The sequence below is a fragment of the Hyalella azteca genome, unplaced genomic scaffold, assembly GCF_000764305.2.
Source record: "Hyalella azteca isolate HAZT.00-mixed unplaced genomic scaffold, Hazt_2.0.2 contig3869, whole genome shotgun sequence".
NCBI lineage: Eukaryota > Metazoa > Arthropoda > Malacostraca > Amphipoda > Hyalellidae > Hyalella > Hyalella azteca.
The window spans coordinates 6,938-21,929 of record NW_025934101.1 but is presented as its reverse complement, the minus strand read 5'-3'; the positions used below and the strand labels follow the sequence as shown (position 1 = coordinate 21,929).

The 14,992-nt window shown below is 50.3% G+C and overlaps 1 protein-coding gene across 1 annotated transcript in view; it reads left to right on the top strand.

Moving 5' to 3' along the window:
• Positions 1–14,992, top strand: part of LOC108666170 (filamin-C) — a gene marked incomplete at its 3' end in the record, with an annotated part of 68,931 nt that overhangs the window by 49,802 nt on the left and 4,137 nt on the right. Inside the window, exons 27-37 of the mRNA XM_047879808.1 lie at positions 1,342–1,477; positions 2,833–2,973; positions 5,151–5,279; positions 5,538–5,650; positions 7,663–7,757; positions 8,489–8,619; positions 8,916–9,046; positions 9,633–9,878; positions 10,176–10,284; positions 11,597–11,781; positions 12,655–12,874. Of these exons, the coding sequence (XP_047735764.1) occupies positions 1,342–1,477; positions 2,833–2,973; positions 5,151–5,279; positions 5,538–5,650; positions 7,663–7,757; positions 8,489–8,619; positions 8,916–9,046; positions 9,633–9,878; positions 10,176–10,284; positions 11,597–11,781; positions 12,655–12,874 (1,636 nt within the window). The remainder of the gene's footprint in view (positions 1–1,341; positions 1,478–2,832; positions 2,974–5,150; positions 5,280–5,537; positions 5,651–7,662; positions 7,758–8,488; positions 8,620–8,915; positions 9,047–9,632; positions 9,879–10,175; positions 10,285–11,596; positions 11,782–12,654; positions 12,875–14,992) is intronic.

Genomic DNA, 14,992 nt, shown 5'->3' with positions numbered 1-14,992 from the left:
CATGCTAGACCCTGCGTGTGGGGCCCATGCTAGACCCTGCGTGTGGGGCCCATGCTAGACCCTGCGTGTGGGGCTCATGCTAGACCCTGCGTGTGGGGCCCATGCTAGACCCTGCGTGTGGGGCCCATGCTAGACCCTGCGTGTGGGGCCCAGGCTAGACCCTGCGTGTGGGGCCCATGCTAGACCCTGCGTGTGGGGCCCATGATAGACCCTGCGTGTGGGCCCTGTTGGCAGGTGTGGGGCTCATGCTAGACACTGCGTGTGGGGCCCATGCTAGACCCTGCGTGTGGGGCCCAGGCTAGACCCTGCATGTGGGGCTCAAGCTAGACCCTGCATGTGGGGCTCATGCTAGACCCTGCGTGTGGGCCCCCGGCCAGACCCTGCGTGTGGGGCCCATGATAAACCCTGCGTGTGGGGCCCAGGCTAGACCCTGCGTGTGGGGCCCAGGCTAGACCCTGCGTGTGGGGCCCAGTCTAGACCTTGCGTGCGGGGCCCAGTCTAGACCCTGCGTGTGGGGCCCATGCTAGACCCTGCGTGCGGGGCCCAGTCTAGACCCTGCGTGTGGGGCCCATGCTAGACCCTGCGTGTGGGGCCCATGCTAGACCCTGCGTGTGGGCCCTGTTGCCAAGCGTGGGGCCCTGTTGAGAGTGTCCATCTCACTCGAGTTTCTGTTTGCCTCTCAGCGTCTGTTTACTCAGAGCTGTTGACGTCTCGGTGTCTGTTTACGCGCCTCAAGCCGCCGGCCGCCATCTTTACGCGCCGCAGAGAAATATATGCCACAAAAATGGCGGATGCCGACCCCCTTTTGTGCAAGCCGCGGCCATCTTTAACGCCGCAGAGAAATGCTTGCCACAAAAATGGCGGATGCCGACCCCCTTTGTAGGGGCTGGGGGATGGGGGAGGGAACAAAACTTCTATGGGGGTGGGGGGATGGGGGTGTAAATGGGATGTAAAAGGGGTGTTGAAAGAATTTGAGAAGGATGTAAAGGGGTTGAATGATGTGAAAGGAACGTTGAAAATAGGGGATGTAAAAATTACGTTGAAAGTAATATCAAAGGGATGCGAAAGGAATATCAAGGGGATGTGAAAGGAATATCAAGGGGATGTGAAAGGAATATCAAGGGGATGTGAAAGTAATATCAAGGGGATGTGAAAGTAATATCAAGGGGATGTGAAAGTAATATCAAGGGGATGTGAAAGTAATATCAAGGGGATGTGAAAGTAATATCAAGGGGATGTGAAAGGAATGTAAATTGTTGTTTTTGCTGTTCTTAGTCTTGTTATTGCTACTCCCCCCACACCTCCCACTAACCCCATCCTTCTCCCCATCTCCTCCCGCAGGCGCAGCACAGCAGTGAGAGCCAAAGCACCACCAAGGCCTCCCCCAAATCCCCCAGCGCCTCCCCCCACAGCGACAACTTCCCCAGCCTCGACCTCAGGCAGATCCCCCTCCCCAGCACAGGAGGACACGTAACAGGTGAGGGGAGTGCTGCGGATTTTTTGGGGAGTTTAGTAGGGATTTTTGGGGAGTGGTTGCGATTTTTTGGGGAGTTTAGTGGGGATTTTTTGGGGGAGTGATGGGGTTTTTTGGGGAGTAGTGGGGATTTTTTGAGTAGTTTAGTGGGGATTTTTTGGGGGAGTTTAGTTGGGATTTTTTGGGGAGTGGTGGGGGATTTTTTAGGGAGTGGTTGGGATTTTTTGGGGAGTATAGTGGGGGATTTTTTGGGGAATTTAGTGGGGAGTAGTGGGAGTGTAGGGGCACAAAGAGACACTCAACTACTGTGGGGAAATGGGAGTAATAGAGGGGAGTTGGGACCCATTGAAACACATCACTGGTGTGGGTGGGGAATTGTGGGTTTGGTGGGGAATGGGGAGGTGTATAGTGGGGAGTTATGGGAGTGGTGGGGATTGGGGAGGTATAGTGGGGAGTTATGGGAGTGGTGGGGATTGGGAGCACAGTGACACGTCACAGGCATTGGGAGCTGGCAGCTAATTAATGCTGGGTAATTTAGACCACATGTCTAGCCTAACAAAATTTAGGTGCGGGCCCGACTCTGCATCAGGCGCCGCCCAGGACTCGGGGAGCGCGCAAATCAGCCGCTAATTTCAGCCTCGGCCGAGCCTGAAGTGCAGCCCTTGGGCAGCTTGTCGTACTCTCAGGACACACTTGTCATACTCTCAGGACACACTTGTCATACTCTCAGAACACACTCGTCATACTCTCAGGACACACTTGTCGTACTCTCAGGACACACTTGTCATACTCTCAGGACACACTTGTCATACTCTCAGGACACACTTGTCATACTCTCAGGACACACTTGTCATCCTCTCAGGACACACTTGTCATACTCTCAGGACACACTTGTCATACTCTCAGGACACACTTGTCATACTCTCAGGACACACTTGTCATACTCTCAGGACACACTTNACTTTTATATGTTTTATTCAAAAGCTTGCGAATATGTGACACAGTGGCAAGACAAACGAAAAACCATGTCAAAGGCGTTAAGTGCAAAACAAATGCACATGAACGCTTAAATTATTAGTTCACTATTGAGTAGCTAGAATTTCGTCAGTAGTTTCTAAAGCAAGGCTTCTTCTCAAAGAATTACGGCATGCATTCTTCAAAAGCCGAATAAATATAGGTTTATAGATATACTGTTAAGAATTAACCACCAAGGTAGATAAATGCAGGTGCAGTGGGTAAATTTTAATCACCTTAGAATTTAACAGCACCGAATGGGTGATACCTGTCTCTTATACACATCTAGATGTGTATAAGAGACAGGCGCAAGTAATCATGCCCCCCTCCCCCCCTCCCCCCAGCGCAAGTAATCATGCCGTCCGGTGAGGTTCGCTCCCCCGTCATCACCGACAACAGGGATGGCACAGTCAAGGTTCAGTACGAGCCTTCCTGTGAGGGTCTGCACGAGCTGCTGGTCTGCTACAACGGGGAGAATGTCCAGGGTAAGAGGGTCTGTTTAGGGTCTGCCACAACGGGGAGAATGTCCAGGGTAAGAGGGACTGTGGGGGTCTGATGGTCTGCTACAACGGGGAGAACGTCTAGGGTGAGTAGGGTCTGTTGGGGTCTGCTTAGGGTGTCAAGGTTCAGTACGAGCCTTCCTGTGAGGGTCTATACGAGCTGCTGGTCTGCTACAACGGGGAGAACGTTCAGGGTGAGAGGGGCTGTGGGGGTCTACAGGTCTACACGAGCTCCTGGTCTGCTACAACGGGGAGAATGTCCAGGGTGAGAGGGGCTGTGGGGGTCTGATGGTCTGTTACAACGGGGAGAACGTTCAGGGTAAGCGGGGCTGTGGGGGTCTGCTTAGGGTCTGCTACAACGGGGAGAATGTCCAGGGTGAGAGGGGCTGTGGGGGTCTGCTTAGGGTCTGCTACAACGGGGAGAATGTCCAGGGTAAGATGGTCTGTAGGGGTCTACAGGTCTGCAGGGTCTGATGGCTGTCTCTTATACACATCTAGATGTGTATAAGAGACAGTGCTTTAACTNCTTTCCACCTCCTCTTCGGTCACCATAACTTTCCACCTCCTCTTCGGTCACCATAACATTCCACCCCCTCTTCGTTTGCCATAACGTTCCACCTCCTCTACGGACGTAGTAACTTTCCACCTCCTCTTCGGACGCAGTAACTTTCCACCTCCTCTTCGGACGCTGTAACGTTCCACCTCCTCTTCTGTCCCCATAACATTCCATCTCCTCTTCTGTCGCCATAACGTTCCACCTTCTCTTCGGTCGCCATGACGTTCCACCTCCTCTTCGGTCGCCATAACGTTCCACCTCCTCTTCGGTCGCTATAACGTTCCACCTCCTCTTCTGTCGCCATAACATTCCACCTCCTCTTCTCTCGCCATAACGTTCCACCTCCTCTTCGGTCGCCTTAACGCTGTCTCTTATACACATCTAGATGTGTATAAGAGACAGGCTTAGGGTCTGCTACAACGGGGAGAATATCCAAGGGTAAGAGGGGATGTGGGGGTCTGTTAGTCTGTGGGGTCTGATGGTCTGCTACAACGGGGAGAATATCCAAGGGTAAGAGGGGCTGTGGGGGTCTGCAGGTCTGTAGGGTCTGATGGTCTGCTAAAACGGAGAAAACGCCCAGGGTGAGGGGGTCTGAGGAAGTGTATGTCTATAAATTGCCCCCCTCCCCGGTTATAATTCGGAGCAGGAGTTTGTACAGATTTAAGCTACGGAGCAGGTTTGGAGCTGGTTAAAAGCAGGTTTGGAGCTGGTTTACAGCAGGTTTAGAGCTGGTTTGGAGCAGGTTTACAGCAGGTTTGAAGCAGGTTTGGAGCTGGTTTGGAGCAGGTTTGGAGCTGGTTTACAGCCGGTTAGAAGCAGGTTTACAGCAGGTTAGAAGCAGATTTAGATCTATTATGCCTGCCGCACACCAGTAGGTTTGAAGCATAATTCATACCTCCAAAAGCCGCCGATTTTCGGCATGAATTTCATTCATTATATACATCGGCCTCTAAATCGGACATCCCTGCTTTATACCTGCTTTAAACCTGCCCTGTGCGGCCCCGGTCCAGCTTAAACACTGCTGTGAATTTTAACCGGGTCGGTATCATGGATACCACGAGTGTGGTATACCAGATTTTTTATGAACTGTACTTGTACCGTGTAGGGTCACGGTACTAAAACTGATTTATCATTATCTATCATATAACTATCATTATATTATATAGTATAGCATATGGTATACACGGTACAATAACTATCATTATCTGTACACTGTTAGAAAAATGACCGTTAACGGTATTACCGGCGTTTCAGTGGCCGGTCGGCACGTGAAAAGAAACACCGTGTCGCCGTTTTTATTCCAATTTAACGCCAGAAATCCGTAAAACATCTGATAAAAACGGTGAAACAGTTGCACGTGAAAAGAAACACCGTTTCACCGTTTTTATTCCAATTTAACGCCAGAAATCCGTAAAACATCTGATAAAAACGGTGAAACAGTTTATTTTCACGGGGCGACCGGCCGCTAGGATGCCGGTGGACCGTTTTTTCACCGTTTTTTCTAACAGTGTAACATAATAATTATCATTATGGTATACACGGTACAATAACTATCATTATCTGTAATATAATGTAATAATATAATAATTATTATTATCATCGGCAGGCTCGCCCTTCAAGTTCTACGTAGACAGCCTCGAGAGCGGTACCGTGACAGCGTACGGTTCCGGTATCGTGCACGGTATCTCCGGTGAACCTGCAACGTTCACCATCAGCAGCAAGAATGCTGGTGCCGGTAAGTGGTCGTGGTGGTTGGGTGGTGGTGGTGTGGTGGTTTGCGGGTGGTGGTGGTAGTGTTACTTTCCAAGTTATGTAAAAAAATTAAAAATGCGAAAGCTCCATCTTGAGTACCTAAAAATGTTCTATCAAATTTCATAGTATTTAGGCAAAACAGGCATAGGTAATAGACAGTAAACTGTTACTTTACTCGCTAGTAAACTCAGCCTTCACCAACTCACCCTAACCCCCACTTTTCCCCTTCTACCCCCCTCAGGGAGCCTGGCCCTGGCGGTCGAGGGCCCCAGCAAGGCCGAGATCTCCTGTCACGACAACAAGGACGGCACCGTGACCGCCTCCTACCTCCCCACCTCCCCTGGGGAGTACAAGGTGGGTTGGGGTGACTGGGAAGCGAGATCAGCATGGGGAAGTCTACCGTAGGGACATACGGCAGACTTGGGACATACGGCAAGTGGTCGGAGTCAAGGGCCACATGCGTGGACAAGGCAGTCTGCCGTAGGGACATACGGCAGACTTGGGACATACAGCAAGTGGTCGGTGTCAAGGTCCACATGCGTGGACAAAGCAGTCTGCCGTAGGGACATACGGCAGACTTGGGACATACGGCAAGTGGGCGGTGTCAAGGGCCACATGCGTGGACAACGCAGTCTGCCGTAGGGACATACGGCAGACTTGGGACATACGGCAAGTGGTCGGAGTCAAGGGCCACATGAGTGGACAAGGCAGTCTGCCGTGGGGACATACGGCAAACTTGGGACATACAGCAAGTGGTCGGAGTCAAGGGCCACATGAGTGGACAAGGCAGTCTGCCGTGGGGACATACGGCAGACTTGGGACATACGGCAAGTAGTCGGAGTCAAGGGTCACATGCGTGGACAGAGCAGTCTGCCGTGGGGACATGTGCAGGGGATGTCGAGTGAAGGGGATGTACGTAGGGATGTACATGTGAAGCAGTCCCCAGTAGGAACAGGTCGAGTGAAGGGGATGTGCACTGTTAGAAAAATTACCGTTAACGGTATTACCGGCGTTTCAGTGGCCGGTCGGCACGTGAAAAGAAACACCGTGTCGCCATTTTTATTCTAATTTAACACTATAAATCCGTAAAACATCTGATAAAATCGGCGAATCAGTTTATTTTCACGGGGCGACCGGCCACTAGAACGCCAGTTGAACCGTTTTTTCACCGTTTTTTCTAACAGGGTAAAGGGGGTGTAGACCCTTCGTGTGGGCCCTGTTGGCAGGGCCCGTTGGTCGGAAGATGGGTGGGTGAGGCTTCATTCAGGGTCCCGGATGGACTGGCGAACAGGAAGTCGTCTACGACCACTTTATTCGCCGCGACTCTCGGGTCGGCTGTAAAGGATATGATATAAATGGAGTGCTAAGGATTCGTTTTAAAAGGAGTTCCATGAGGCGTGATGGGCGTTGAAGTCTTAACTATGACGAGACATTCGTCTGTAACGGAGAGGATGCCTAACAGGTCCGGAGTTTAACCAGGGGGAAAGACGTTGCTGGAGGAATGATGATATTGATGATCTCGAGTGTAAAGCCATTTGGAAAGATGGGGATTCCTAATGACTACATAATAACGTCTCCATGGAGGAAGGTGTTCGTGTCCACATTGGAGTAGGGCACATTGTGGCATACTAGACCGAGGACGGTTCCGACGCTCGACAGCGTGGCCAGAGAAAGCAGGATGGCAAGTCACAGTCGTTAACTTGGACTCTTGGAGGCGACCTCTTGGACTCTCGTGCTCTACAAGATAGGTGGCTACTTCCGTTGTTATGTATTTGAACCCGTTGAATAAGAAATGCAGGATGCGGGCGGGGGTAGAGTCGGGGCGGAAGGAGGCAGGGTTGAAAGAGGAGCAGGCAGGGTTGGAGGGTACGCTGGTGCAAGGGACTGGGTCGGGCCCGTGGGACTGGGTCGACTCAAGCGAGTCACCGTGACCAGTGACTCGCTGACCGAACAGTTGTGGGGTCCAGGGTTGGGATCCTTTCCCAACCCTGGATCCCATCCGACTCATTCATTGCGCGACGATGAGGAGTTGAGAAGTCAAGAGAGCAAAGATCTTCTCGTAGGGATCGAACATCGGCCAAACGAAGGGAACAAATGGCGAAAGAGGCCTGGGTTTTTTGGACACCATTGGGGAAGATGGTGAGCGCCACCAGGGCCTCCTCATGGTCAACGAGGGGTGGTGGATGTCCGTTGCTTAGCCCGCCTGCGAAGCGGTCAATTTTCGTCGCTGCCAGGGTACTCCTACGAGTAAGACGCAGTAGAGTTAGGGTATTCGCGGCACTAACGCCCTGTCTTCTACCTGACGTGTTGATGACGCCGTGTCCCCGCACCGACGTGATACTGACGTAACCCTCGTTTCTCGTCAGGTCTCCGTCAAGTTCGCGGACAAGCACATCCGCGGGTCGCCGTACACTGCCAAGATAACCGGCGAGGGCCGCAAGCGTAACCACATCAGCCTGGGGTGAGTGATTTGCTCAGCCAATCAGCATGGAATGAGTGATTGGCTGACCTGTACAGAGGTGATTGACTGTTCTGGGGTGTAGTAGTGAAGTACAACAAATGCCGATTTATTCACTTGCAGTGTTCAGAGCTACCAATGTACCACCTTGTTAGACTCTACCAGACCATAGTTTTCAATGGATGTAAGATCTGTGCGATGAGGATGTGCAATAATTTCAAACTAAGCAATACTAAGCATATTGACACCATACATGATAGATCTTCTTGTATTTCTGGAGCAGCCTCCCTCATCCCCTTCCGTGCCACCTAAGACGTACCCGTGCCTCCCCCTAGCCCCAACCCCTTCCTTTACTCATAGCCCTACCTCTACCGCAACCCTTACCCTTGTCTTCGGCCCTACCAGTGCCCAAACATCTGATCCTGCCGCCATCCCTCCCCTAATTTAGCCCCTAACGCTCGCATTGGCTCGGCCTTGACCACCGCCTTAACACTTTAGACGATGGTTTGTCATCATCTTTTCCCCCACACATCCAGCAAATACCATTACACCAGCAAGGAAAGGTATTTGCTCGAAGTACCTTCACAAGACATGTAAACCTGGGTGAGGTGAATGGCCGGTGACAAGTTATTGTCCTGTGCTCCTCCATCTAACCCTTTCTTTTCCCACCCTTCGAAGGTCCCAGTCGGAAATGGTGTTCCCCAATCTAACCCCTTCTTCCACCAACCCCACAGGTCGCAGTCGGAGGTCGCATTCCCCGGCAGCATCCCCGATGGGGAACTCAAGAGCCTCAACGCGGCCATCATGGCGCCTTCGGGGCTGGAGGAGCCTTGCTTCATCAAGAAGCTCCCCGACGGCAAAGTTGGTGAGTGTGAAGAGTTATGGTTAGTACGGGGAGGGGAGTTGGGGGCCGTGTGAGGAGCATTGGGTAGCGGGGAGTCGTGGGGAGTATACGGCTGTAGAGGAGGTGAAGTATTTATAGTAAGTACTGGTTGAGTGGTCAAGGTCGTAGAAATGTGAGAATTTAGTCGTGGGTATGAACCTCGGCAAGCTTTGAACATTTTGCAGTGTGAGCTGTCTGTAGGTGGCATACTTTAACCGCAAGCACATTGACCCATTATCTCCTTGACCCTGAGTTAATTGCCTTTCTTTCTACCTTAGGAGTGTCCTTCACCCCCCGCGAGAAGGGCAAACACTGGGTCAGCATCCGCAAGAAGGGCTCCGACATTAGTGGGTCACCTTTCAACATCGAAGTCTCCAACACCGAAGTGGGCGACGCCAACCGTGTCATGGTAGGTCAAGTGGGTCAGGGTAGGTTAGGGTTGTTCCAGTGCGTCAGGTGGATGAAATAAGTATTGACACTTATTGACTAACTAATCCCTTCAACCCATTCCTCCGTCCCTCAACCCCTTCGCCCTCTTCCTCTCTTTTTCGTAGGGTAGACCCCACCAGAACAATTCTAACTAACCCACTCACACCTACCAGATCTCGGGCCCAGACATCAGAGAGGGCAGAACCCACACTAACTGACCGCCTCACACCCACCAGGTCTCGAGATCCCAGCATCAAAGAAGGCAAAACTCACCTGGACAACACGTTCACGGTCGACACCCACTAACTGACCGCTTTTGCCCACCAGGNGACCGCCCCACACCCACCAGGCCTCGAGAACTGGCATCAGAGAGGGTAGAACCCACACTAACTGACCGCCTCACACCCACCAGGTCTCGAGAACTGGCATCAGAGAGGGTAGAACCCACACTAACTGACCGCCTCACACCCACCAGGTCTCGAGGTCCCAGCATCAAAGAAGGCAAAACTCACCTGGACAACACGTTCACGGTCGACACCCACTAACTGACCGCTTTTGCCCACCAGGTCTCAGGCCCCGGTATCAGAGAGGGCAAGACTCACCAGGACAACACGTTCACGGTGGACACCGTCCATGCGGGCTTCGGCGGCCTTTCGCTGTCCATCGAAGGCCCAAGCAAGGCTGAAATCTCCTGCAAGAACAACGATGACGGCACGCTGGCCATCAGCTACCGCCCCACCGAGCCTGGCTACTACATCATCAACCTGAAGTTCGCCGACAACATCGTCGGGGAGTCCCCCTACATTGTCAAGGTGAGGCCTCCGACCTCGTCCACTAACAAAATTTAGTGTCGCCCCAGCTTCTGGTACTCCAAATCAGAAGCTGCCGCGTCTGTAAATTTTCGCTGGGTCGTCTAGATTACAGTAATGATGACAGTAAGACACTTCACAATTTCCCGTCTACAGAAATGCTCCTTGTTGGTTTGCCGTCAAATGCCGAATCACCATCTCCTGTTTAATTGGGTGTTAACCCGTCAATCAACATTTAATGTCTAAACCGTCCCCTGGGGGCACGACCCCTAAGACCGTCTGTGCCCCTTCTGTCTGCAGGTGACGGGCGAGGGCAGCAACCGTCAGACGGAGCGCATTCACAGACAGAGGGACGCCGCCCCTCTGACAGAAGTGGGCAGCCAGTGCCGTCTAACCTTCAAGATCCCCGGTACGTCTGTCTGTTGCCGTCTGCTGCTATTCTTCCTCCCGACCGTGTCCACTGCACAATTTGTTCATTCCTTTTCGAGTACTTTCTATTTTGAGCTCGTCAGCAATCAGAAACCTGGCATCCTTTCCCAAGTATACTTTCATTTTCCATCTAATCAGCATCCTCCACTTTCATTGTTCTAAAGTTCTACCTCCTTTTCGATTGTCATAAAGTTCAACCATTCACTCATTGGTCGAGTAACACTGTACCCCATTTCTTGCCATAATTTTCCATCTCCTCTTCGGTCGCCATAACTTTCCACCTCCTCTTCGGACGCAGTAACTTTCCACCTCCTCTTCGGACGCTGTAACGTTCAACCTTCTCTTCGGTCGCTATAACGTTCCACCTCCTCTTCTGTCGCCATAACATTCCACCTCCTCTTCGGTCGCCATAACGTTCCACCTCCTCTTCGGTCGCCATAACGTTCCACCTCCTCTTCGGTCACTATAACTTTCCACCTCCTCTTCGGTCGCCATAACGTTCCACCTCCTCTTCGGTCACTGTAACTTTTCACCTTCTTTTTCGTCGCCATAACGTTCCACCTCCTCTTCTGTCGCCATAACGTTCCACCTCCTTTTACGTCGCCATAACGTTCCACCTCCTCTTCGGTCGCTATAACTTTCCACCTCCTCTTCGGTCACCATAACGTTCCTCCTCCTTTTACGTCGCCATAACATTCCACCCCCTCTTCGTTTGCCATAACGTTCCACCTCCTCTACGGACGTAGTAACTTTCCACCTCCTCTTCGGACGCAGTAACTTTCCACCTCCTCTTCGGACGCTGTAACGTTCCACCTCCTCTTCTGTCCCCATAACATTCCATCTCCTCTTCTGTCGCCATAACGTTCCACCTTCTCTTCGGTCGCCATGACGTTCCACCTCCTCTTCGGTCGCCATAACGTTCCACCTCCTCTTCGGTCGCTATAACGTTCCACCTCCTCTTCTGTCGCCATAACATTCCACCTCCTCTTCTGTCGCCATAACGTTCCACCTCCTCTTCGGTCGCCATAACGTTTCATTCCCTCTTACGTCCCCATAATGTTCAACCCTCTCTTCACTGTCTACAGCGTTCCATCCCCTCTTCGGTCACTAAAACGTTCCACCCCCACTCTTACCCTAACGTCCCACCTCCCACTCTTACCCTAACGTCCCACCTCCTCTTCGGTCGCCATATCGTTCAACCTTCCCTTCGGTCGCCATAACTTTCCACCTCCACTCCAGCCCTAACGTCCACCTCCCACTCTTACCCTAACGTCCCACCTCCTCTGCCACAGGCATCAGCGCCTTCGACCTGTCGGCGTTGGTGGCGTCCCCCAAGGGCGTGAGCGCGGCCGCGGAGACCCTGGAGCTCGAGGACGGCCTCTTCGGGGTGAACTTCGTACCTAAGGAGCTTGGCGTGCACACCGTCAGCGTCAAGTACATGGACGCCCACATCCCAGGCTCCCCCTTCCAGTTCACCGTGAGTAAACCCCTCTCCTTCACCCCCACTCCTAACCCCCCTCCCTCACCCCCACTCCTAACCCCCCTCCCTCACCCCCACATCCCAGGCTCCCCCTTCCAGTTCACCGTGAGTAAACCCCTCTCCTTCACCCCCACTCCTAACCCCCCTCCCTCACCCCCACTCCCTCCCTCACCCCCACTCCCTCTCTCAGCACCCGCTCCCTCCCTCACCCCCACTCCCTCCCTCACCACCCACTCCCTCCCTCACCCCCACTCCTAACCCCCCTCCCTAACCCCCCTACATGGACGCCCACATCCCAGGCTCCCCCTTCCAGTTCACCGTGAGTAAACCCCCCTCCTTCACCCCCACTCCTAACCCCACTCCTAACCCCCCTCCCTCACCCCCACTCCTAAACTCCCCTCAAACCATCCTTATTTTGAACCCAACTTCTGATTTGGGTTCTATTAACTATTTATATAAATTTATTTATGTGGTTTACATGAATATATAAAATTGGGTTCTATATATAATTGCCCGAAACTCCCCAAACCATATTTCGAACCCAAAATCTGATTTGCACTGAAATTTAGCGCCACTGTAGCGCAGTGGTGCCCCATGGGGCTCTGTGGTGCCCCACTGGGGCGCAGTGGTGCCCCACTGTACCACAGTGGTGCCCCACTGGGGCGCAGTGGTGCCCCACTGTACCACAGTGGTGCCCCACTGGGGCGCAGTGGTGACCCACCGGGGCTCAGTGCTGACCCACTGGGGCTCAGTGGTGCCCCACTGGGGCTCAGTGCTGCCCCACTGGGGCTCAGTGCTGCCCCACTGGGGCTCAGTGGCCCCCCACTGGGCCGCGTGGGACCATCTCTCACCTACCACCCGTACCATCAGGTGGGGCCCCTGAAGGATGGTGGGGCCCACCGTGTGCACGCGGGAGGCCCGGGCCTGGAGCGCGGTGAGGTCAACATGCCGAGCGAGTTCAACGTGTGGACCCGCGAGGCCGGGGCCGGGGCCCTGGCCATCAGCGTGGAGGGCCCATCGAAGGCCACCATCGACTTCAAGGACCGCATGGACGGCTCCTGCTACGCCAGCTACACCGTCAACGAGCCCGGTCTGTGGGGCCATTGTTGGCCCGGTCTGTGGGGCCATTGTTGGCCCGGTCTGTGGGGCCATTATTGCATTAGTTTACCGGGATTTATCTGAGTTTTGTATAACAGGAGTAGTTGTCTAAAATTTATATTAAATTAGGATTTATCTAGGGTTTGTTTAGAAGTGTCTAGGGTTTGTGTTTCAGAAGGATTTATCTAGGATTTTTTAAGAAAAGTCTAGGGTTTGTATTCTAGGTGAATACCTATAACTAGGATTTACATTTCAGGAGGATTTAGCTAGGATTTGTTTAATAAAGTCTAGGGGTTTGTATTGAAGGTGAATTTATCTAGGATTTTTTTTAAAAGTCTGGGGTATGTATTTTAGGAGGATTTTTCTTGGATATGGGATTTTAGGATTAGGAGGATTTTTTTTATTTCACGAGCATTAATCTAAAATTTGTATATCAGGAGGAGTTACCTAGAATTTCTATTAGATTAGGATTTATCTAGGATTTATATTTAATAAGAATTTGTCTGGGATTAGTATTTCAGAAGGATTTATCTAGGATTTATATTTCAGAAGGATTTATCTAGGATTTATATTTTAAAAGGATTTATCTGGGATTTATATTTATAAAGAGATATCTAGGATTTATATTTTTGAACGATTTATCTGGGATTTATATTTTAGAAGGATTTATCTAGGGCTTATATTTTGAAAGGATTTATATTTTAGAAGTATTTACCTAGGATTTAAATTTTAGAAGGATTTATCTAGGATTCATATTTTAGAAGGATTTACCTGGGATTTATATTTTAGAAGGATTTATCTAGGATTCATATTTTAGAAGGATTTATCTAGGATTTAAATTTTAGAAGGATTTATCTAGGATTCATATTTTAGAAGGATTTATCTAGGATTTAAATTTTAGAAGGATTTATCTAGGATTCATATTTTAGAAGGATTTATCTAGGATTTAAATTTTAGAAGGATTTATCTAGGATTCATATTTTAGAAGGATTTATCTAGGATTTAAATTTTAGAAGGATTTATCTAGGATTCATATTTTAGAAGGATTTATCTAGGATTTAAATTTTAGAAGGATTTATCTAGGATTCATATTTTAGAAGGATTTATCTAGGATTTAAATTTTAGAAGGATTTATCTAGGATTCATATTTTAGAAGGATTTATCTAGGATTTAAATTTTAGAAGGATTTATCTAGGATTCATATTTTAGAAGGATTTATCTAGGATTTAAATTTTAGAAGGATTTATCTAGGATTCATATTTTAGAAGGATTTATCTAGGATTTAAATTTTAGAAGGATTTATCTAGGATTCATATTTTAGAAGGATTTATCTAGGATTTAAATTTTAGAAGGATTTATCTAGGATTNTCTTAACGTACCGCGACTGTCTCTTATACACATCTAGATGTGTATAAGAGACAGGGGTAATCTGGCTGGGTAACTGGATAATCTGTCTAGGTAACTGGTAATCAGGCTGGGTAACAGGGTAATCTGGCTGGGTAACTGGGTAATCTGGCTGGGTAACTGGGTAATCTGGCTGGGTAACTGGGTAATCTGGATAGGTAACTGGGTAATCTGGCTGGGTAACCTGGCAATATGGCTGGTAACAGTAATCTTGCTGGTTAACTGGATAGTTTGGCTGGGTAATCTGGCAATATGGCTGGGTAACCCTGTGTTTTGGTTAGATAACTAGATAATATGGTTTATAACTGGGTGATCTTTCTTGGTATCAGGGTAATGTGGCTAGGTAACCGGGTAATTATGTTGGTTAGCCGGATATTTTGGCTGGTGTTGCTAGGTAACCTAGGGCTAGGTAACCGGGTAATGTAATATTGTTGTGTAAAAGGATAATCATGCTAGTATTTGATGTCAAGGATCTCAGGTATTCTGACTAGGTAACCGGGTAATCTGGCTAGTTAACTTGGTATTCCTGGTTGCCCCCAACAATAAGTCGTCTGACATCTTTTAAGTAGATCAAAGTGTCATAAGTGGGTCACCGTCTCATAAGTGGGTCACCGTCTCATAAGTGGGTTACCGTCTCATAAGTGGGTCAACGTCTCATAAGTGGGTCAACGTCTCATAAGTGGGTCACCGTCTCATAAGTGGGTCA